The sequence below is a fragment of the Octopus sinensis genome, linkage group LG5, assembly GCF_006345805.1.
Source record: "Octopus sinensis linkage group LG5, ASM634580v1, whole genome shotgun sequence".
NCBI lineage: Eukaryota > Metazoa > Mollusca > Cephalopoda > Octopoda > Octopodidae > Octopus > Octopus sinensis.
Window position 1 is genome coordinate 33,251,216 of NC_043001.1, and position 24,785 is coordinate 33,276,000.

The following is a 24,785-nucleotide window of genomic DNA, read 5'->3' on the forward strand; positions in this document are numbered from 1 at the left end:
TTCATGCGTGCGTGTGTATATATGTTATGTTTGTGTATACATATATGCATATATATGTATATATGCATGTATGTATATATATGTGCACGTATACGCATATATATACATATATATATGTGCATGTATATATATATATATATATATGCGCGTATATATATACGCATATATATGGATATATGCATGTATATATATATGCATATATATCTATATATGTATGTATATATTCATGGATCTATATATATGAACGTATATATGTATATATGCATGTATGAATATATATACATGCATATATATATATATATATATATATATACATATATATATATATGTATATACACATGTGTATTTATGTATACATTCATGCATATATGCATGTGTACGTGCATATGCGTATATATATGCACGTGTATGTATATATATGCATGCATATATTATATTTATATATATATATATATATATATATATATATGAGTGCTTGTGTGTTTATAAGTATATGCACGCATATATCTTTCTTCATATATACATATATAATCAGACATTGACACTCAGCCTCGCTATAGTTATACATATTCGTATCTATATTATCTTGAGTGCATGTATATATATATATATACATATATATTGATAGATGTGTGTGTATGTGTGTTTGTCTGCGTGTTTGTGTGTTTACATGGGTATATACATGCTGTCAAAACGCCCAGCAATATCCAGCCAAGAAAGTATTTATAAGCTGAATATTCTATACTATTGATTGTGATTGGAGATGATGCGGAATCGGTCTCGTCTGAGGAGAAGTCAACGCACTGTGAAGTACTTATTCAGGAGACTGCCTCTCTTTCTACACATGAAATGAATAAATGTGCATGGAAGGATTGTTTTTACATTCTTATTTCATTCACAGCGTTTATGTCTTTGTTTGAGTCATTATCTTCCGTGACGTCGGAAATTAACGAATAGTTTCGATAAATGAAATAGGTGAAAAAATAAATCGTGGTGTGTGCCAAGACGTCAGTAGTCCTTTGAAGGAATCCTGTAAAAGGAATGAAGTGCGTGGTTCAGTTTCTCAGAGTGACACTTTGCGAAATTGTCTTTTACTGTAACCCTCGGGCTGAACAATACCTTGTGAGTGAATTTGGCAGTGGGAAACTGTGTTGAAGCCTGTCACACGTATGTGTGTGTGTGTAGGCTCTATTCACCTACAGCTAGACTACTGGTGCTGGTTTGTTAACGGCCCTTTGCGGGTATAAGTATATGACTTAAAAACCAGTACTAGTGTTGATTCGATGGATTAAACCCTTCAAGGTGGTACCCCAGCATGGTTGCAGTCCAATGTCTGAAACAAAGGAAAATAAATTAGATAGATAGATAAATAGATACGTTCTTTTTTATATAATTTCAAAATGAGATGGGCAATGTTTAATCAGGTATGTAGGAAAATCATAGCGATTAACAAGCAACATTTACGTATAGTGTGACCTAGTGCTGGAAACTCTTTATTTAAACTCTTGCTGAACTAAATTCACGGATTAATTTTGATTTCCATTTGAACGGCTAAATCACTTGAAATTTAATGTCATTACATATTGAAGTCTTTATGCATGCGTTGATAATCAATACTGTTACATATTCTTTTTATTATACCTAATATGTGACATGTTTAACGTTGTATTTCTTCGCTGTCTAGTAGACGACACAAACCCTTATGCCACCATTAATCAACTAAGCATCACTATCAACCCATCAAAACCAGGGCTTCATGCGAACTCTCAATCTTCCGATGAGGATACAGTGGGTTTAGAAAAGGCTGCTGCTCAAAGACAGGTTAGTTATCCTTCATTATTTCAAAATTATTTATATATTTATTAATTTAACTGTTGTTGAAAGTATTACCTCCATCTTAGCGAAGGTGAAGGTATTGTTTTCAGCCGTGTTTATCCGTGGACAAGATATCTCAAGAACCGCTGGATGAATTCGGATGAAACTTTCATGGATGTTTGGCTTCGTGACTGGCACGAACTGATTAGATTTTAGGATCAATCCGGTACAAGACAAGCAGTCTGTATTATTTTCCATGTTCTTTTTTACTTAATTTTTGAGAGCGGTCAGGATCATCTTTGGTATTCTTGTTTGTGAGAGCAGTCGAGCTTATTTCAGATATTCTCATTTTAAAAATCATCTCCGGTTAGACGTTGAGAGGACGTTAGTGTTGCCTTGACGGAGGTTTGCGTTCACTGAGTGCTCTTGTTATTTATATTTTCAGTTATAAGTATTTATTTTTAGTGTAACATACTTTTATTTAGATATTGTTTGTGGCATATCTTTTTCATGCTTTCGCTGTACTACCGAATGTAGCTCTGAGTGCCTTGGGCACATGAAGTATTTTGTATCGTGTAGAGTAACACGGGATATGAAGAACGTACGGAGCGCACAGGATATCCACTATATAAACCTCTGTTCACTGTAGTCGAATATACGTTACATATAAAGAAAAGGCTGACTAATGTAACTGCCACTCAGGACCGACAAATCTAAAGCTATGCCCCTGTTGGTAGTATATTTTCTCAAAGGGCGGTGAGCTGGCAGAAACGTTAGCACGCTGGACGAAATATTTAACAGTATTTCGTCTGCAGTTACGTTCTGGGTTTAAATTACGCCGAGGTCGACTTTGCTTTTCATCTTTTCGGGGTCGATTAAATAAGTACCAGTTACGCACTGGAGTCGATGTAATCGACTTAATGCGTTTGTCTGTCTTTGTTTGTCCCCTCTGTGTTTAGCCCCTTGTGGGTAGTAAAGAAATAGGTAGTATATTTTCTCTAGTAATGAGATTACTCTAAATGTATAGCATATAGTAGTGTTATTTTCCTATTATCTCAGTATTGTATATGTTTCTAATTACTGAATTTTTGTAATACGTCTTTCTTTAATCATTCACAAGGCACCTATTAGTTTCTGTTCTACATTTAGTCCCTACCTTCTGCTACATTTAATTCCAGAATTATCTCTTTTGTTTTAGTGATACTTTTTTGGTGTCCGACACTTTAATCAAGAGAATTGCTCTTCCATGGTGGTCGTCATTGACAAGAATATGAAACACTTTAGCCTAGATCTCCTTGTCTCTTCCTAGAAAAACATCAAAATATTTACTGACATTTTCTATATGTTTACACGTACAGCCTTCTTGCTGTCGATTTTCCTTAATGTCAGCTAAGACTAACATAATTGTAAACGAGGTTGACAGTTATTTATTTTCATCCCCATATCTCCTGATTTGATTTTATCTATTCTACTTCTTCACATTATTTTAGTTGTTTCTGTTGGAAAAACTGTGATACTCTGCCCAAACTGAGAATCCATCAGTTTCATCATTAAACCCAGCGCTTCTTAGCTCGAGCTGCCATTATGTTTTTCACAAATTTCCTCCCTGTTCAGGTTTTCTTCCAATTTCAAATGTTGTTTCTCATTTCTCCGTTCTCCTGCTAATTGTCTGCCGCTTCTATTTTCTATTTATTATCATCCCCGAAGGAAGAAAATTGATGTTTTTCTTGTTTTGTTTGCTTGTTTTCCTTTATCTGTTTTGTAACGTTTTGCATTACATTTCAGTTGTCCTTCCTGATATTAATCTAGTCCTATACTCGATATTTTATTACAGATTTCGATTTACGCTAGCATCCATTTTTTGTATTTTATTGAAAAACATTATTATTGCTGGAGTATTCTCATAAATTTGTATATAACATTAATTTTATATACTACATCAGTTTCGTTTTGCTGCGACGTTTGATTTGTTGCTTGTGGCTGTATTTCAATATTTCTTTCTTTGCATACAGTATGTGCAGGTGAAGTTTTGTTACTTTTTTGGATGAAATTTGTGCTGTGATTGGTGTCATTAGTTTTAGTTTTGTTTCATGAATATGTAGTGTTTAATCTATGTAGATTTGGCCATGTTAATTTGTAGGCTATATTAATTTGTAGGCTGTTGAGTTTTACATGTTACAGTGGCGATTATGTATATGCCATTGCACTGAGCAGCGATTCTTTAGGAAATGTTTTGTGCTGTAATGTCCACTACTCCAGTTACTGTTGTCTTTGTTGTCATGTTCCACATCTGGATTTTTTTCAATTTCAAGATCCTTCTATTTTCACAGTTTCAACCACACTCGATCTAGCAATGTTTTCTTAGAAGGGAATGTGTTAACTATCAAAGTAGTGACAATTTCCTTATAACACAAAACGGTTTTCTTTTCTGGACCGTCTGAATCTGACTGTGGTTAAATGTTTCTCATGTACAATATTTGATGCGTGTTTATACCACTTAGCCATTTTCATGTGAAAGTTTAAAAATACTACTTAGTAGGCATTGCTCTTTTCTTTAACATACTTGGAGTGTTTTGTTAATATCGGAGCTTCTCAGAATATAAAGAGCTGGAATAAATTCTGCTAGGCATTATTCCCGACCCTCAGACAATCTTGTCAATTCAGTCAGTCGTAATAGCAACAGAAAATACAAAGCGAAGATATGACATTGTATATATTTGCATCTCCTTCGAATAACTTTTACTCCTCTTTCTCTTTTAAAACTGTAAATGCTTTCGAAATGGACTGAATAAACTTTATAACATGTTTTTTTTTTCTTCCCTAGACACGTGGCCCACCATTGAAGATGCGCCCAAGAATGCCATATCCGAACTCATCATCTCTTTGTAAACCACCGAGAAAGAAAAAGGAAGGTTATGAAAATAAAGGTAGACCCAATAGCTTAATGTCATTTCACTCGACATATTTTCTTCATAAGTCGGGTCGTTTTGTTTCTTCGTTCTTTACGCAAAAACGTAAGATATTTACGTTATCATCTTTTAGGATTTTCGTCACGCTCTTGTTAATGCTTGATTCTTTGATATAGAGGAAAAGCATTTCCTAGCGTGAAACGAAAACTGTAACAACGTAAATATGCCATTTAATTTAATTCTGTTTAATTCAATCCGTTAACATTTTTCGCACAGTATCGCCATCTATTCTGTTATAATTTCACAAGTCTCTAACTTTTTACACAGTAAAGCACTTATTTAAAGTTAAATACATACACCTATATATGTATATATATATATATATGTTTGTGTGTGTATAGACATACAGTTGTACGTGTTTAATTTAAATAAATACCTCAGATATATACTTAGATGTATACTTGTATATATATATATACGTGTGTGTGTGTGTGTTTGTGTGTGTGTGTGTGTGCAAAGGGACCCCTTCGCATGAAAGACCGGGGATTGTCGTGCGCTGACGACGGGTAAATACCCAGAAATCCGGGTCCGTGCGTATCACGTTAGGTCGACGATGGGAAGGATGGCTGCCCTTTGCGAATACTGATAGGGCACAGAAAGTGTGTCAATAGCCAGCTGGAGAAGATGTTCTCCTGGGTCTACAAGCTACAGTAGCATCCACCCTTAGTGGTTAGCCACATTTAAGTGGCAAATATGCTTCATGTATATATATATATATATATTGTTATATTTCGGAATGATCATATTGCCAGTTTAGCCAATAAAAACACACGCACTATATATTTGGTGTTATTTTGCTTCAGTGTTATTTATTTTTTGCATTAATCTTAATCTTATTTCGGCCAGAGTTCTTTCGTCACACTCCTGTGACCGCATCAGTGGTCCTTTGTTTTCTTCTTTCTTATTTGTGTCTCTCCTTACTAACCGTCAGCCATTTTGTATTTGTATTGTATGTCTTCATTTGCGCATGCTTATATCTCTATGTGCGTCTATGTTTATTTAGTGCGTGTATGTGGGGGGATGCCTGTAATATTTGTATCTTCTGTTTATATATGTTCATGTAATTTGTATTTTGTTTTTGTTGTTTTTGTTTATTCTTATTTTGTTCATGTGTTTACATCCACTCATTATTATCATTACATATGCTTGTATGTATGTATGTATGTATGTATGTATGTATAACAACAATACTAGTAATAATAATAATAAATCGAATCAAAAAAAAATATATATATATACATACATATATATATATATATATATATACATATATATAGTTATTTATTTCTATTAGTTTATTTATCTGTGTATTTATTATGTTTTCAGGATCCTCTATCGTCATATGTTGTGGTGTGTGTTTTTTTCGATTCTATTTATTATTATTATTACTAGTATTGTTGTTATACATACATACATGCATACATACATACATACATACATACATACATACATACATACATACATACATACATACATACAAGCATATGTAATGATTATAATGAGTGGATGTAAACACATGAACAAAATAAGAATAGACAAAAACAACAAAAACAAAATACAAATTACATGAACATATATAAACAGAAGATACAAATATAACAGGCATCCCCCCACATACACACACTAAATAAACATAGACGCACATAGAGATATAAGCATGCGCAAATGAAGACATACAATACAAATACAAAATGGCTGACGGTTAGTAAGGAGAGACACAAATAAGAAAGAAGAAAACAAAGGACCACTGATGCGGTCACAGGAGTGTGACGAAAGAACTCTGGCCGAAATAAGATTAAGATTAATGTAAAAAATAAATAACACTGAAGCAAAATAACACCAAATATATAGTGCGTGTGTTTTTATTGGCAAAACTGGCAATATGACCATTCCGAAATATAACAATATCTGTTTCAACACACGACTTCACATAAAAAATCTTGCACAACAAATATTTAAACGTGTATATATATATATATATTATATATATATATATATATATATATATATATATATATATATGAATGTATGTGTATGCATGCATGTATTTCTGAAACATTATTTAACTCTGTCAATACTATAACCATTTCTGTTATAATGCACAAAACGTTAAGAATGTCTAGTTGTATTTATATTATTAACTATTTTCTTCTTTCTTCATGAAACACCAGGGGGCCAACGTCATAGTGTTATATCTAGTGTAACAACAGTTTCGTCCAGCAGAGACGAACTTCTTGAAGCCTACGAGAACGCTAAGAGGACCCAAAGAGCGCAACCGATTGTGTATGAAACTCATCCGGATTTTAGTTCTCAGCCAACAGATAGCTCCAGTGCTACAGAACCAGGAATCCGAGAATTCACACAATCACCACCAAAACCAGATGAGCGTCGTGAGGCTTCGTGTGAAGTACCGCCATATGAACGTAAATATTTAAATTTCATTCAATACTTTTTCTTATATAAAAGATAAGAATAAGATAAGAATAAGATGTGAAACTTATTGTGACAGTGCAATCAGATTTTTGTTTCTTTTTTGTGAGATTCTTGTTAAGTATCTTAACATAGAACAAAGAAATCCCATTCATGTTTTTCTTCGTTGAAGATATTTGCCTTCGAAATAATCAATTGAAAAATAATGATATTGATGAAAGTAAGACAGTCAAAAGTAACTGGTCTCTTGATACAGAAATGCATAATGAATTAAACATACAATCACACGCTTGTGTCACCTTCCTTGTGTCTTTTGCACGGAATATACGCTTTATAATCACTAATCAACAGCTTTTTGCACCCTTTCTACTCCTATTCGAGGATTTTTACACTCACTTTCATGCTACTTCCTATTTCTGTGGTTTCTACTGCTATTGCTTCACTGCTGCTGCTGCTGTTTTAATTGTTTCTGCTAATGGTGATGTTCTTTTTGATCTTACTACATTCAGGAAAACCATAACAACAGTTGTCACATGTCTTTCTATCTTTGTGGCTGATAAACATATATATTTTAATATAGCTACTATCCAAATTAGCCTTACTACGTTTAAAACTGTACCTACTACAATCCCAGTAACGGAAATTATTTCAAATCCCACGGAGATCAACTTTGCTTTTCATTCTTTGCCAGTTTGGGACGATGAACTAATAGAATCGACAGTTTGGGTTTGGATACCTATCAATGTTTGACTTTTCTCCATGGATGCGGAGTTCAATCTATCCATGGCCTATTTGTGTAGTAGACTTAATCTGTCATTGGGGTTTAACACCTCAGCTTTAATCTCTGGCAGAAACGTTAGCACGCTGAGCAAAATGCTTAGCAGTATTTCGTCTGGTTTTACGTTCTGAGTTCAAATTCCGCCGAGGTCGACTTTGCCTTTCATCCTTACTGGGTTGATAAATTAAGTACCAGTTACGCACTGGGGTCGATCTAATCGACTGGAATCCTCTTCTAAAATTTCGGGTCTTGTGCCTACAGTAGAAAAGAATCTTGTGTAAGTTCAACGGACTTTTCTCACACGTTCTCTTGCTTGAGGACATCTTCAGGCATATCAGCCTTACGTAAGCAATTAAATAAAGTGTTAATGGGGACATTATCTGCACTTTTTTTTGTTGGTATCTTTAACAGTGTGTCGTCGTATTTGAAATCAAAGTTGACCTACAGCAAACAGGAATGTTTTATCAATGTTCCTTGAAATTGTTCTTTGAACAATTAATCACTAATTAATGTTCTTTGAGCAATTAATCGCTAACCGAAGTAAATGTGAAATTATTTCAACTCATTTTCTGTGCGTTATCTTACATGATTTATTTTCAAAATTAAGCACACATACTCTATGGGCGTTTTTTTTCTTTTGTCTCTAGAAAGTAGAACATGGAGCTCTTTAAAAAGCAGGCTCACGTCATTACATAATGATAATAATAATAATAATAATAATAATAATAGTAATAGTAATAACAATAATAATAATAATAGTAGTAGTAATAGTAATAATAATAATAATAATAGTAATAATAATAATAATAATAATAGTAATAATAATAATAGTAATAATAATAATAATAGTAATAATAATAATAATAGTAATAAATAATAATAATAATAGTAATAAATAATCATAATAATAGTAATAATAATAATAGTATAATAATAATAATAGTAATAATAATAATAGTAATAATAATAATAGTAATAATAATAGTAATAATAATAATAGTAATAATAATAATAGTAATAAATAATAATAATACTAATAGTAATAATAATAATAGTAATAATAATATAGTAATAATAATAATAGTATAATAATAGTAATAATATAATATAATAATAATAAGTAATAATAATAATAATAGTAATAATAATAATAATAGTAATAATAATATAATAATAGTAATATAATAATAATAATAATAATAATATAATAATAATAATAATATAATAATAATAGTAATAATAATAATAATAATAATAGTAATAATAATAATAATAGTAATAATAATATAGTAATAATAATAATAATACTAATAGTAATAATAATAATGTAATAATAATAATAGTAATAATAATAGTAATAATAATAATAAATAATAATAATAATAATAATAGTAATAATAATAGTAATAATAATAGTAATAATAATAATAATAATAATAATAGTAATAATAATAATAATAGTAATAAATAATAATAATACTAATAGTAATAATAATAATAATAAGTAATAATAATAATAGTAATAATAATAATAGTAATAATAATAGTAATAATAATAATAGTAATAATAATAATAATAATAATAATAATAGAGATCACCATGTCGCGCACATATGGTTGTGATACATGTGCCTAGTGTACCCTTATCAGACGTGTAGTCATGATGGGTATACTGGACTTCGTATATTTTACCCCAGTGTCACTTTGATGGCATGCACTGCTCTCTCACTCAATAATAATAATAATAATTTGTCAGTTGCTTGACTTTAACCAGTTGAGCGTGTCCCATAGTGGCTGACGATATGTGCATCTCTGAGTACGAGCATGAGTTGTGAGGAAGCGTTATAGTTATGTGTTGAGATGGATTCTGGATTCTTTGGGGTTTTAATAATTCACCCTTGAAAACATGGATGTTTCGTTCAACATCCTTAAACAACCTTTATTCAGAGACCTTTTGAACGAAAGTAGCTACTGGAACAAAATACTGACGGGGACTACCTGCAACGTCATGTGTTGTTTATCTTGATATGAGGTCACCATGTTGCGCACATAGGAGTGTGATACATGTGCCTGGAATACGCTTATCAGACGGGTAGTCATGATTGGTATATTTGTACCTTCGTATATTTGTACCTTTGATGGTGTGTGCTGCTCTCTCACTCAATAATAATAATAATAATAATAATAATAATAATAATAGTAATCCTTTCTACTGGAAGCACAAGGCCTCAAATTTGGGGGAACGGATTAAGTCGATTACATCGACCCCAGTAACTGGTACTTATCTTAAGTAACGGCTATTTATCTTATCGACCCTGAAAGGATGAAAGGCAAATCGATCACGGCGGAACTTGAACTCAGAAGATAGACAAAATGCCACTAAGCATATCACCCGGTGTGCTAAAGTTTCTGCCTGCTCGCCGCCTTCAATAATAATAATAATAATAATAATAATAACAATAATAATAACAATAATAATAATAATAATAATAATATAATTCATTAGATTGCTGTTGCATTTTGCAAGCCTGTAAGAGTAACAATTTTATTTAGCACCTCTAGGTAATGAAACACTTGCAAGCTCTAATTCTCTCATTGGTCAATACACTTTTTGATGTCTTAGTATTAAAACCTATCCTTGGGCATTTGGTGCACTGGTTTCAAACAATAGAATCAGAATTGCCGTATCAGCTCTTTAAATATTATATTAATGAATTCATTGTGTGGTATTTGACAATTATTTGAAAGTAGGAAGTAGTATTAATGCTGCTAATATATTAAAAATATTAATTCACTTAATACTAATAAAGCCAACACGTATTATTAAATCGGTATGTAGCACAAAAGCTTATAGTGCACTGTAACAGTGTTTTATAATAAATGTATCTCTGAAGTAAACAGGGCATATACTGATCGGCCATTCAGCACACAAGAAACTACATCTGTAGATCTTTCTAGAGCAGAATTTATCAGAACACAGCTGTAGTCTGCTGTCTTGTGTGCATCCCAGCTTCACTGTTACCTAACCCACTTCCATTGTTTTGCATCCTGACGAAACCTTTGTATTTGCTCATCGCTATAATCCCCAAGCTTTTCCTGAAAAAACAATCAAAGTAATTGTGGAGACCATAGAGTTTTGATGTTCATACTACAGCCAAGTATGAAAAACATTCCCCTTACTAATTCAGAGAAATTAACTGTCTTACCATTCCCAAGAAATTTTGTAATAACTCAAACAAGCAAATATCAAGTGCAAGGCTCAGTGTTGACCATTGCGTCTAAGAAATATGGACCTTTTTCTTATCTTATCAGGCAACCATACAAAGAAGATTCACAGAAGATGCATAGAGTTAGCAAGATGTTTTATTCTCTGTCAGCTAAAGGTTTATTGATAACATCTTTGTTTGCGTCTACCACATCTTCACGCAGGGTTCTGCCATTTCATATCTGATGGTCATCTTCGGCTCAACAGATCCATAGAAATAAGAAACACGTATATTCCATGCAGTCACTTTGCTGACCAAGAAAAAACTCCACCATGTTTACATTAAACTATCTCTTGATAATCTTAAGATGTCATTTTCTACAATGCTAGACTGATTGTCTCGTAATCCTATTTGAAAGTGGTAGATTGGCTAATTGGAACTGAGCCACATTTGTTGCTTTTGTATAAAAGGAAACATTTCAAGTCCTCTTAGAGCAATCAATAAAACGTTGCCATTTACTTAGAATGTATTCTGATACACCTATTTTCCTAACAATATCTTAGGCAATATTGCATATCACCAAGTTCCTCTCCTTAGAGAATGACAGGAAATGCTTTATTAGTTTCCAGATGAAGTTAACTGTTTTACTTCATTGTGGTGGCTAGTAATGTGAAGATTCTTTGAAATAAATTAGGTCCTGGATGAAGTCACTCAGTTCAAGCTGATTAAAACATTGTGCAATTGATGAAGATCCCTAAAATTCTCTGTCATTTTCCACATTTTTGTTACGTTTAATGACATCATATGTAACTGATTCTTCAACGTCATCTACGAGTTATAGAAGATGGTTGAAAGATGGAACAAGTTCCTCATTTGAATGTGGAACATGTCTTCTTGTTGATTCTAGGTTCGGATATACCCACTTGAACTGACTGTTTCAACTAATATCCTTCATATTAGCAAAACTTCATCAGCTAAGTACCTAATTTCAGCTTACGATTGTATATATATATATGAAAATATTAAAGGATTTACTAAATGTCCAAAATTATAGCTGATATGGCAAACATTATATATTGGCAATTACTGACTCAAATTTACCCAAGAATAGCTCTGGTAATAGTAAATTGGAAAACATATCTATTGTTATTTAACTTCACTTGGCTTTGGATTTTTTTTTATTTTTGCTCATTGTTCATATGGTCTCCGTGCGTGGCCTATGCGTACTTTGTGAGGATGTTCAATATGCTGTTCTGTGTTATTTTTAGTTTATCATTTGTTGCGAAGATATTGTAGGCTCAGGTAGAACAGGAATAAACTATGATGGATCAAGTGTATTGTTTGTACAATAATGTTGATTATTCTGACAAATGTACATGTGAGAGTTTTAAGCATGTCTGTATGTCATTTTGCTTCGTTGCTAGAATATTATAGAGATATAGTATGTAATGCAAAGTGGTTTTGTGCATGCAGTGGGTAATTTCGTGCAACTCGATAGTCTGTTATACTTTAAGTTCTGAAGAAATGCTGATAAAAAGTAGATGTAGCATTGGACAACTGCTATTGTATATCTACTGTTTTGAAGTAGATTTTCTAAGTGGTTGATATGGAACTGGAGAAGCTGTGCATCTTTTTATATAAAGTTTGAATTGAAAATGTGACACTGATGTCATTTCTATATGAGGTTGCGTGTGTTTTGAGGTGTTCTAGTGAAGTAAGGTTGTGCAGATACAATCTAAAAGGAAATTACTGAAAATTACTGACATTTTATTTATTCGGTTGCATACTGGATATATATTTGATAGTTTCCTTCCAGTGATTTGTGTTGTTTCTAGTGTAGTTGCTACGTATAAAGTGAAGTTGAAAGGCTTTGCATGTGAGTCTATAGTGGTGTCTTTGAAGTAGTTATATATATATTTTTAAGTCGGTGAGTAGCTTGTAGAGCTTTGGAAAGGAGAAGGTAAGGATTAGTACAAAGAGAGTTGAAGATTTCTGAACCGCTTGTGGGCATCACAGAGGAGAGATGCTATTTCACTTGGGTTCCTCTGCACCATCAAGGTGACTCTTGAAAAACAAATCACAAATAGAAATGAAATACCAAATAATTCTACATCAAGGAGGGTGTGTCGTGGTATTTAGATACAAAGATTGTCTTTACGAAGATTTGTATTGGAATATTTTGATAAGAGAAATTGTTGTTGCTCATCCTCATATGAGTATGATTTCGACAGACTAATTAAAAGGACGTTCCAGCTTGAATTTTAATATTTCTAAGACTGCATTGTCTAATGTGTCCCTCATCTTCTAAGATGGTACGGTATAATTTAAGGTAATTTGACTATTTTGAGTACATTGAGTGACTACATACATACCTTCTCGTTAGGTCGAGATAAATTGTTAATAGAAAGGTTATATAATTGATATATCCAGCTTCGTTGAACTGAGTTGGAATGAAACATAATATTAATATGGAAATTCATAAACCTAAACCAATAAAGTATTAATCCAGTGCTTTGCCGTTTCAGTCGCTCAAAACACTTTTCTGTAAGTTTAATTCAATGAAATTAATCATTCTACGTACCTCTTGAGTCCATGATACCAGCAGTTAATTATGACTATGGATCGAAATCAAATCTTCACTCTGAGTAAAAGCCGGTCTCTCACCAGCAAATTTCTCTTGAAGTTCCAATGTCTGTTTAAGTAGGTTTGGGTTTATAGTATAAAGGAGTCTGATCAGAAATATAACCAAATCTCTATAGCTGTCTTGAACTTAAAAGTTATGTTCAGCCAGTCGGTATAGTCGACTTGGGTTTGTCCCTAAAAAAGGCGAATTACGTATATTAAAGGATGAAAATAATCTATGGCACGTAATTGTGTTGTGTTTACATTTCATGATTTATTATTTTCCTTTTTCCTCACATTTTCCGTTTCCTCCCTCAAACATCATTATCACTACACGATTATGTTGAAAATAATGATGATCTGGTTACATTTAGTCGACTTCATCGTGAAAATTATCGTGGTCATTTTCATCATTATCACCCATTATCATCCTCATTATCAACACTACCATAGACCTTATCATCTACCACTGTAAATGTAGATGGCTCTCAGCATTGTCTTTCATTTATACAGAACGTCGGCACCTTAAAGAATTTGATGCTGAGAGTGATACAACAGAATGTGAGATGGCGCACACAAGGGAACGCAGTCCACCGCGTCGTATCAGGGGACGGCACAAGGGGAAACAGAAGGGTCAGGTTGTGAGTAAACGAAATCTAGGAATCATTCCTAGGTAAGATGGCCATGGTTTTCAATGCATTTCTCTGTAGACGAATGTCAACATTACACCTTATTCTAGATATTCACATAGTACAATTCACAAAAATCGTCAGTCATTATATGTATTCACAAAAACGCGCCCAATCACGGACATAAACACATACAGATATAATAAGGTAAGCGCGCAGAAATAAGCTAAGAAATTATACTAATCCGTTTATGACGTATAATAACTGTCACATCCTATCTCAGTTCAGTCAAAATGTACATCATTAAATACAAGTAATGGCCACTTCACCTTTTCCCATAGCAAGAATTCAATGGTCCTTCCATATAAAGATGGTAACACTCTAAGATGTGCATTGTCATTGAATGTTGGAAATTCACCATTCACTATCAGATGAATATACTGGAGAACATATTAGATACGGCCAAAGTACACACACACACACACACACAGATATATATATATATATATATATATATGTGTGTATATATATGTATATATATATATATATAAGCATACATGGTACACATGACATGTGTATGTGCATATATATGTGTATATATGCGTATACATATGAATATGTGTATATATATGTATATATATATATATGTGTATATATATATATATATATATGTATATTTATGTTGTATATATATATATATGTATATATATGTGTATATATATAGAGAGAGACAGACAGACATATCAATACAATGCCATTTTGGAATATTGATTAAATTACACAATAATCGTTATTTTGATTTGGATTTGGTACAGTTCTGTAATAGGAAATTCTAAAAGAAATATTTCTCGTTGTATTTACGTTTACCTTAGTTCCATGAGATGTGAAGTCTGATTTGAGAAATAGCGAAAAAAGAATGTTTAATATTTTCACCATGTGAACACTTATTAAAATGACATACGAGAAAGGAGAAGATGTTATTTCTGATTTCAAGAACAAGTTTTAAATTGACTATTATAAATTATTTTGAATAAAATTTGTACGAAAAAGCTCCCAATATTTAAGTGAAATGCTTTTTAACGATAACCTTCTTGCTAAAGATCGTATATGTGACAACAGTGAAACGAAACATTATCGTATTGGGTTTAAAGTATAGCACTATTGTTTATAATAAATCCATTATTATAAAATGTAGGCTTCTGCTTCTGCTATTATTGCTTCTTCTGTATTTTCTCTACTAATTCTTCTGTACAAACTGCTTGCACTCTTTCTAACCCTTCAGGACACACAGCCGCACAAGTACAACCAGTACTAACAGCGAGGAGGTGACATATGCTTTCTGTGAGAGAGATTATCCTAAACCTGGAAGTCCAGTAGAGAGTTATAATCCTTATACTTGTGACACACATCCTTGTTCCGATGTAGAATTAGATGCAGATAACCTTCTGAATAAATCCAGAACCAGTATACGAAGTCCTATATTTTTTAGAAACAATGGTAAGACAAGAAAAGAAAAAGAAAAAGGAAAAAAACAGGAAAAAGGAATTTACAAACAGTTTTCGGATAACTCAGTGAACCACGGTGGTGCAATGGAATAAAATAAATTTGGAATTCTGTATTCTCCTATACTGGGCGAGGGGTGGGGGTCGTACATTTAAGTTTCTACGGAGAGTACTTCAGTTTTTATGTTTTTTTTTAAGGGAGAATAAAGCTACAAACCAAACTAGGCATTTGAGTTCAGGCATGTGTGTGTGTGTGTGTGTGTGTGTGTGTGTGTGTGGTGTGTGTGTGTGTGTGTGTGTGTGTGTGTGTGTTTTAGTAATCTCAAACTGCGAATGTTTTATAGAATGCTTTATAGATCTTCACTGTAGCTCAGACAAATTCAAAATATACACAGTGACTAGATACCCAACAAAATGTGTCTTTCTTGTTATATATCACATTGAAATTAGCACCCCCTAAAAATAATCTTTCATTTCACTGACTAATAATAAAATATTCGTAGATTTAGTGTATGACTTCATGAAGTGTTCCAGATTATTAATAAGAATTCTTAAAGATGGATAGTGTTAACACCAATCACTTGGCATGATAGTTTGTTACTATAAAATTTATTCAGCGATATTTTTCTAACGCCGGATACCTTGTTTGAACGCTTGCAGAGAAGATTCTGCTAAAGTTACCCAAAGTTGCTCAAAAGAGCGATTGATTTAGTCTAATAACAGAAGCACTTCCACGAATTAGTTTGTACTGTTTCCAACAGGTAAATTTCAATAGCAAGGTTGTGGGCGATAGGATGCTCTGTAGTATATTTGCAAGTATAACGCACAATTAGTTCAGAAGTAGACATAACTACACAGTTAAGTCTACATTAATTTCCTTAATGACAGCTGCCGCACCGTTAATGACAACAGAATGACATTGGAGCAGAAGTTTCATACAGATCCATCGGATTCTAACTTGTTCGTATCTTTTCAAATTAATACTATCTTTTTTTTAGAGACTTGATATCCATATTTCCAATGTAATTGAAGTTTAGGATACACTTTATCATAGTAGTGTGTTTAATGTAACTGGGTATCGTTTTGTGGGTCTCGAAATTATGTCACTCTCTTTAACATTTCTGCATTAGATGAATCCTTTTAACACTGTTTCGATCGAGTTCTTGCCTCGAGTAATTTTCTCTAGCTCTATCTTGATTGTGCTTTTCCACAATTGCCCATCAAATCTAATTTTTTTCTTTCTAAACTCTAGTCTGTTTTTTTTTTTATTACTTATATTCACTATACATATAACTGATGCCACATTTTAAACTAACATCTGTACATCATTTTCTATACATATGCCAATTTTTATCCTTATCTATTATGACATGAATCAACATTATGGAGGAATATTTCATTAACAAGAATGAAATGTATTTCTAATTGAGATATCGTCACAGATGTCTCACTTTTATTGCAGTCTGTCATAATATTTAGAATTACCCTCTCTGACATAACTATATCCATCGTATTCAAGTGACATATTTCTCTTTAGTGTTAAGATATTTGTATGCATTCAACAAATGTAAATTATAAGCAGCATAAAAATGCAATAATTTCACATGGAAATCAGGTATTTTAGGTTATCTCAAAACGTTGATCGAAGTATATAACATACATGCTTTAATATTATTTAACTTTCCGTGGAAATATACTTCACTGTTATCTAAAATACGGCAATAATTTACAAAATAAATCACTAGGGTTATATACTCAAGTATATAAAATATAAATGAAGCTAGTGTTTGCATATCCAATATAATAGACATAAATACTTTCATTAGAAATACTAATGCGATGAGGAAATGATAACATTATAGCTATCGCTAAGCTGCAAATTCTATATTATTTCAACAAGTACGGGAGACTACTCTGAAGGTGTTTCTACATTATAAAAACTCCTTAACGAAAACTGAACTTCTCAGTAGTTGCCCAAGAAATAGTGAAAGAACTGTTTAGGTTACTCACTAACAAACGATATTCATATAAACAAAATTGGACTTACTAATAGGGTGAATGTCAAATAATTTGAACTAATAAGATTATTTAGTAGAAAATTGCATGCATTATTTTAATAATTTCTACATGTAGTAATCTAGAAATGCGTAATAATCATTTTCATATTCTGAAAATTATCTTAAAACAATTATTTACAAATTATTTTTGTTTGAATTTTATTTTCTAGCCCAGAATGGTCGCAATACACCCCACTCAAGGATGCGATATGATGTCAACCTTGATATTCCGGGTACTGAGGAATGTAAACCTTTAGTTATGACACTAAACCAAGCACAGACGATAAGTCCGACAATTGAACAGGATAACATCAGTATACTCGACAGGTATATTAATTAGATGCTTAAAGATATTCATGTTTCTAGTTACATTTATGTATTTGTTTTGCAAAATTCTGAAAATCTTTCGTCACACATCCTGTGACCTCTCCGGTGATTCTCTATCACACGTGTCTCAGTAGTCGAAGACGTCACAGGATATGCGACGAAAGATTTCCAGACAAAGGACACTAAAATAAGAACAAAAATAAGCTGAATTGAAGCGCTAATATATAGTGCGTATGTTTATTTAGAAACAAAAATTACCATCTCGAAATATAACAATATGTTTCTAGTTATTAACCATATTCATTGAGCGAGATATATACATATATATATATATATAGAGAGAGAGAGAGAGAGAGAGAGAGAGAGAGAGATTAGATAGATAGATAGATAGATAGATAGATAAACAATCTAGCCATCAATGTATACAAGTGAACGAGTTCATATATCAGTACTTATATAAATTTAGGTATGAATATATATATGCACACACACTAAAAAATGCGTAAGTGGGCGCGTGCGCGTGTGTGTATGTGTGTGTATGTTGCTTGATAAAGAAATAATAAGCAGAAAACAGGTGGGATATTCAAAGTTTTATATGATAGATAGACATGATATCATTTAAATTCTCTTCACTGCGAGCATCTCATGATGTGAACGTATTCTGCGCCCAACCATGTGTACGAGCTTGAGTATTTGAATACTTTACTATACTTACTTTTATTTAAATATGAATTACTCTAAACGTATATGTGCTTAGATATGCCTATTTATTCATGCACATATATAGGGATATATAGGGATATGCAGTAATAATGTATAAGAGGTGGGGAGAGAGTGTACGGATAGATATATGTAGGCAGGGTGGTATGTATGTTTTAATATGTCTATTTAGATAAATGTTTATTGATGCTCACACACACACACACACACACACACACACGCACGCACGCACATATATATATATATATATATATATATATATATATATATATATATATATATATATGCAAGTGTGAGAATGTGTCTGTGTATGTTTGCATTGTACATATTTACATGTGCTTGTACATATATATATATATATATATATATATAAATATACGTGTGAGTGAATTCTTACATTTCTATTTTATCTTTCAGACACTACCGACCAGTCAAAGATCCTGGACTCTTACCCCCTGAATCACCTTCCAGAATAACACTCGAAGACTAAACACCAATTATACCGCTAACTATACAATTGTATAACATTGACAGTGGAAGCTTGTATATGTAATATAAATACCTCGTTGTAATACACACATACACACACACACACATACACACACACATGTACATATATATATATATATATATTATATATATATATATATATATATATAATTATTAAAACCAACTCTACCACCGAAGCACACGGTTTAATTTTCGCATAATCACTATATCCGATGTCCACCGATTATTTCTAGCATCATCAACAAAACATATAGAACTACAATGAAATTCAAGAAATAAAAATCGAATAAGCCCAAATCCCACCCCACCAAATATTTAATATAATCCCCTCTATTAGGAATATGTGATTAGCGAAAGATTTCATCTTATCTACAACGTTCTCGTTTGCGTTGTTCTATTCTCCGTTAAAGATTGAAAAAGTGTGCGCACCAAAGAATAAAATGCTTCTGCTGCAATGGAGTATACATATAAAAGGGGGTGAATGGCGAAGGCAGACAAAACACTGAGAAATCATTTAGAGAGAAATCATCAACCAATGAACATAATTTTTTTAATGTGTCAAAGAAAATACCAAGCCTAACAAGAACTTTTGGACGCTCTTATTTATTTCATTTCATTTCATTTTATTTTTTTATGACCAAGATTAATGGACAAATCGATATCATATAGAAACTTCTTATAAAAAAAAAATAACTTTGGCACAAACGGTTGACTGCTTTGAGCTGTCCTGTTCATCCCTTTGCATCCTGAATTTCAATTCCCGCTGACACGGACTTCGCGTTTCATTTCTCTAAGAATCGTAAATTAAGCAGCCATTCAGTACAGTTGGGATCAGTTTAATCTACCGTAACCATCCGTTGAAGTTTGAGGCCTGAATGCCATTTTTTTAAATGGAATTTGTTCGTATGTTATACTAGGGCAAAAAGTTTAGTAAACGATGTTTTTCGTAGCAAAAATTCTATTTTCCTAGATGAAAAGTGAATTATTATTTTTTTAATTAAGGGAGTGGATAGTATAATCAGTGAAGTCCGGATGAAACTATCTCCCCTGCTCTGAGTTCAAATCCTGCTGGAGACTACTTTTCTTTTTTATCATTCCGGGATAAAAAAAAGTAAGTCAGTCAATCATTAGTGGGGTTCAAATTTCCCGTTGAAATGTGTGGCTCTGTGCCTCTGTTATAAATCATTAATCTTGTTAATAATAATGCTTTGTAGATGGCCAAGATGGTAATTTTACAGACTAAATGCTCCCTAATATATCTGCTCATCTGCATTTTATTTATTGGCATCCAAAGTTCCTACCGAACTTGACCATAGCTGATATCCCACCAGAATCAATGAAAAAAGAATCAATGATGCACCAATGCTAAATCATCTAATTGTAATGTTTAATTGAAATGCAGTTGTCAAATATCGCAGAGCCAAGTCCGTGACACAGTCGTATTTATCCATGATGAGGAACTTGACAAACCATAATCTTTATACGATGCCAAAAACCTCCGTACATTATCTATAAATACCTACCATTGTTCAAAATTATTAAGCATTTCAAATTGTTGATGGAATTAACTTAAACAATTAGAACTACAGTCTAAATGTGTAATGATATTTAGTGACGTTCTACGAAGATTTTGCTCAAATTCCACGAGGATCGATAATCCCTATCATTGATTCTGAGGTCGATGAAATAAGTGCCAGTGAACCAATGAAATCAATTCAAAATGTTATTACCCCACCCACAACAACCTTTAGGCTTCTGCTAAATTCGGAACCAGAATTTAAGCAAGACCTCGCTTGTGCCATATTTGAATGTGATATTTACATTTTCATATAAACTAAAGAAAAGATTCATGAGTACAATCAGGACTAATTTATTCATTCATTTGTTAAACATTTTGTTTTAAGAATTCCAGCTCAACTAAGATTTGGGTTCTTATATCCACACGCTTGTACAAAGTAGAAAAACACAAAAATATACAGTATTACACACATGATTTCAAGAATCTATCATTTTTTATAATTGTTGCTCGATGAATACAAAACTTACAATGTAAATTTTCGTTCTCATTTTCAATTGAAAACAGGTTCTTTCAAATCTACTTTTTACGAAACTGTAAATATAGGACGCAAGATTTATTTGCGTTATATTCAATTCAAACAAACTAAAAGGTTTTTATTTCTTTCAGATCCCACATAGGCAAGTGAAATGCCACTACAAGAAATAAAAAGACATTCAGTCATTGTTGCCATATGTATGGAACAGAACGGTTTAGAAATTCCCAACTTTCTAAATGTTGTGAAGTCACGAAGGTCGAATAGAATTAGAGGCCTTTGGTAGAAATATTTGAACTGTATCAAAGACTAAAAGAATGTTCTAAATGTTTGGTCATTATAGGGATACCGCAATTCATTCAACAGATTCAAACACTTATCGATGATGATCCCCAAAAAAATCAATGAGGGCCAGTGGTAAATGATTTCAGGTGTCAAAACAGACTAACAGAATTTGGTACATTTGATACAAGTCGTATGTATTTAGGAGTGCCATCCATGTCTGAAAGAACGGGAAAACAGTTTGGTAAGTCTCAAGCGTTACTTTATTAGTGTAACGTAGTTACTCGTCGCCAATTATGCATTCATGAACCCCCGCACAAATGGAGTTCGGTGGGACTTCTTTGATGTTTCTGCCATGTACATCTCATATTAGCTTACTTGGTTGCCAGTAGCAAACGTATCCCAATCGTATTTCTGAAAATCGTCCTACACACAGACACGTATATAGAGTAAAACAAAACGGTTTACACTTTAAATATAAATTTTAGTAAACTGGGTTAAAAGATCGTTTCCAAGAGTAGGTGGGTGATGGAAAAATGCTTGTGTCTTTTGCAGTGATATTCGTTCATAATCACAATTTGGTACATTTTTTTCAAAAATTAGATTAGATTTTCAGCTATCATTCGTTCTTTTCTAAGGATTTTAAATTTAGAAATATGAAGATGACCCAACATCTGGACGTCCTGCAAATGCCATCGCCGCGGAAAATTGCGTTTACCACATGCTGATAGATGACAGGCGATTGACTATAGATCAAATAACTAACGCTGTTAGCATGTTCTGTGACGGTTATAGTGTAAACGAGTACCGTCATAAATAGTTATGACGGTACTCGTTTACACTATAACCGTATTCTAACAATAAAATATATAACGAAGCAGGATAACAACAACGTAACAATCCCCAAAACTCTCCACGAACTATACCCGAACCAACAAACGAAATTCCGACAAACTACCAAAAGGACACCTTACGACTTCCTGCGATTAGCACCTACTCTCTCTGTCTCTCACTCACACCGCTACTAGTTATATTCGTTAGGTCTAAGTTTATTCTCGCAGGAGTTGTTGCGACTCTCACCACAACATTAACGAAGTTAAAAACTGTCACGAATACGTGCTTTGGTTCTCCTCTGATGAGAAAAATTTCTGTTAAACCAGACGTCTAACAGAAGAAATGACAGATATGACGCGCGCACACACACACAAGAGGGGGGCGCCGAAAAGTTTATATCTTTTGGTAAAAGAAAATAGAGGAGGATTAGTTAATTATGATTTTATTCAACATATTCCCCTCTCAGATTCACACATTCATTACAGCAGTCCTTCAGTATTTCTAAACCCTGAAGGTTGGTCCTCCAGCCAGGCCTTTCGCGAGACCTTTTCAACACACCCTCATATTATCCTTATTTGATAACAGTTGCATTCGTCCCCCATGCAACTTAAGTTTCGTAGACCCATCACAAGAACCAAACAGGAGACCGATTAATATATGTAATTCCTACCAAATGTGCTGAATGTCTCTTACTTTTGTTTGCCCACTCACACACATATAAGTCTATACGGTCATCTGGCGAGACCAGTTTCTGAATTAGGAGACATTTAAGTGAACTAGCTGGATCTGCTTCAAACAATGACAGATATAGCCTGGTGTGCTTTTGGTCAAGTGTCAAAACATGTGACACCCACCGGGCAGAAACCTTGTTCTGCGACGAGCTGGCAGAAACGTTAGCACGTCAAGTGAAATGCTTAGCGGTATTACGTCTGCTGTTACGTTCTGAGTTCAAATTCCGCGGAGGCCGACAAATTAAGTACCAGTTACGCACTGGGGTTGATGTAATCGACTTAATTCCTTTGTCTGTCCTTGTTTGACCCCTCTGTGTTTAACCCCTTGTGGGCAATAAAGAAATAAGAAACCAAGTTCATTCTGCAAAATATTTTCAACTCTCTCACAGAACATGCTAACAGCGTTAGTTATTTGATCTATAGTCAATCGCCTGTCATCTATCAGCATGTGGTAAACGCAATTTTCCGCGGCGATGGCATTTGCAGGACGTCCAGATGTTGGGTCATCTTCAAGACTCTCCCGTCACTTCTAAATTCAGTTACCCATTGTTTCTCTATTGATGAACCTGGAGCGTCAACCCCTAATGCATGAATGTACCTGATAACACCACGATGCCAAATTTTGTCCATTTTCTAGAGAAGTCGTTATTAAAGTCTCCAAGAAAGAAACAATACAGTTATTAATAAGAGGAGCTGAAATTAATGCAAGCAAAATTTCACAGCTCTAGCATCACTTTCACAGTCAGCCTATGTACTTTACAGCCCACCCTATTTCTAAATTTAAAATCCTTAGAAAAGAACGAATGATAGCTGAAAATCTAATCTAATTTTTGAAAAAAATGTACCAAATTGTGATTATGAACGAATATCACTGCAAAAGACACAAGCATTTTTCCATCACCCACCTACTCTTGGAAACGATCTTTTAACCCAGTTTACTAAAATTTATATTTAAAGTGTAAACCGTTTTGTTTTACTCTATATACGTGTCTGTGTGTAGGACGATTTTCAGAAATACGATTGGGATACGTTTGCTACTGGCAACCAAGTAAGCTAATATGAGATGTACATGGCAGAAACATCAAAGAAGTCCCACCGAACTCCATTTGTGCGGGGGTTCATTTTTTTGATACACAAAACATGCCAAAAGGAGGATGACCAGAAGAAAGTCGAAGAAATCGGTCGCATATTTTATAGACATTGCAGGAATAACAATGAGCACGTCTGTTGAAAGCTGACGGCTTCAGAGCTGACGGCTCAGAGGAATTAAATTTTCAGTCTCATCATAGAAACCTCCGTAACTAGAGTAATAAAAAACAATA

General features: G+C 33.1%; 1 protein-coding gene and 1 long non-coding RNA gene across 3 annotated transcripts in view; both read left to right on the forward strand.

Annotated features, from left to right (window-relative positions):
* The window catches only part of LOC118763614, a 7,051-nt gene extending 5,373 nt beyond the window's left edge, over positions 1 to 1,678 (forward strand). The window contains exon 3 of the long non-coding RNA XR_004999375.1: positions 1,358 to 1,678. This is a non-coding gene — a long non-coding RNA (uncharacterized LOC118763614). The remainder of the gene's footprint in view (positions 1 to 1,357) is intronic.
* The window catches only part of LOC115211706 (Down syndrome cell adhesion molecule), a 292,593-nt gene extending 270,974 nt beyond the window's left edge, over positions 1 to 21,619 (forward strand). The window contains exons 35-41 of one of the 2 annotated variants that reach the window (XM_036503303.1): positions 1,685 to 1,821; positions 4,640 to 4,742; positions 6,956 to 7,207; positions 14,334 to 14,493; positions 15,732 to 15,946; positions 18,179 to 18,335; positions 19,473 to 21,619. In XM_036503303.1, the coding sequence (XP_036359196.1) occupies positions 1,685 to 1,821; positions 4,640 to 4,742; positions 6,956 to 7,207; positions 14,334 to 14,493; positions 15,732 to 15,946; positions 18,179 to 18,335; positions 19,473 to 19,545 (1,097 nt within the window). In that variant the 3' untranslated portion in view covers positions 19,546 to 21,619. Of the gene's footprint in view, positions 1 to 1,684; positions 1,822 to 4,639; positions 4,743 to 6,952; positions 7,208 to 14,333; positions 14,494 to 15,731; positions 15,947 to 18,178; positions 18,336 to 19,472 lie in introns of both variants that reach the window. The other variant, XM_036503304.1, reaches the window with a different exon arrangement.
* Positions 21,620 to 24,785: the final 3,166 nt, after the last annotated feature.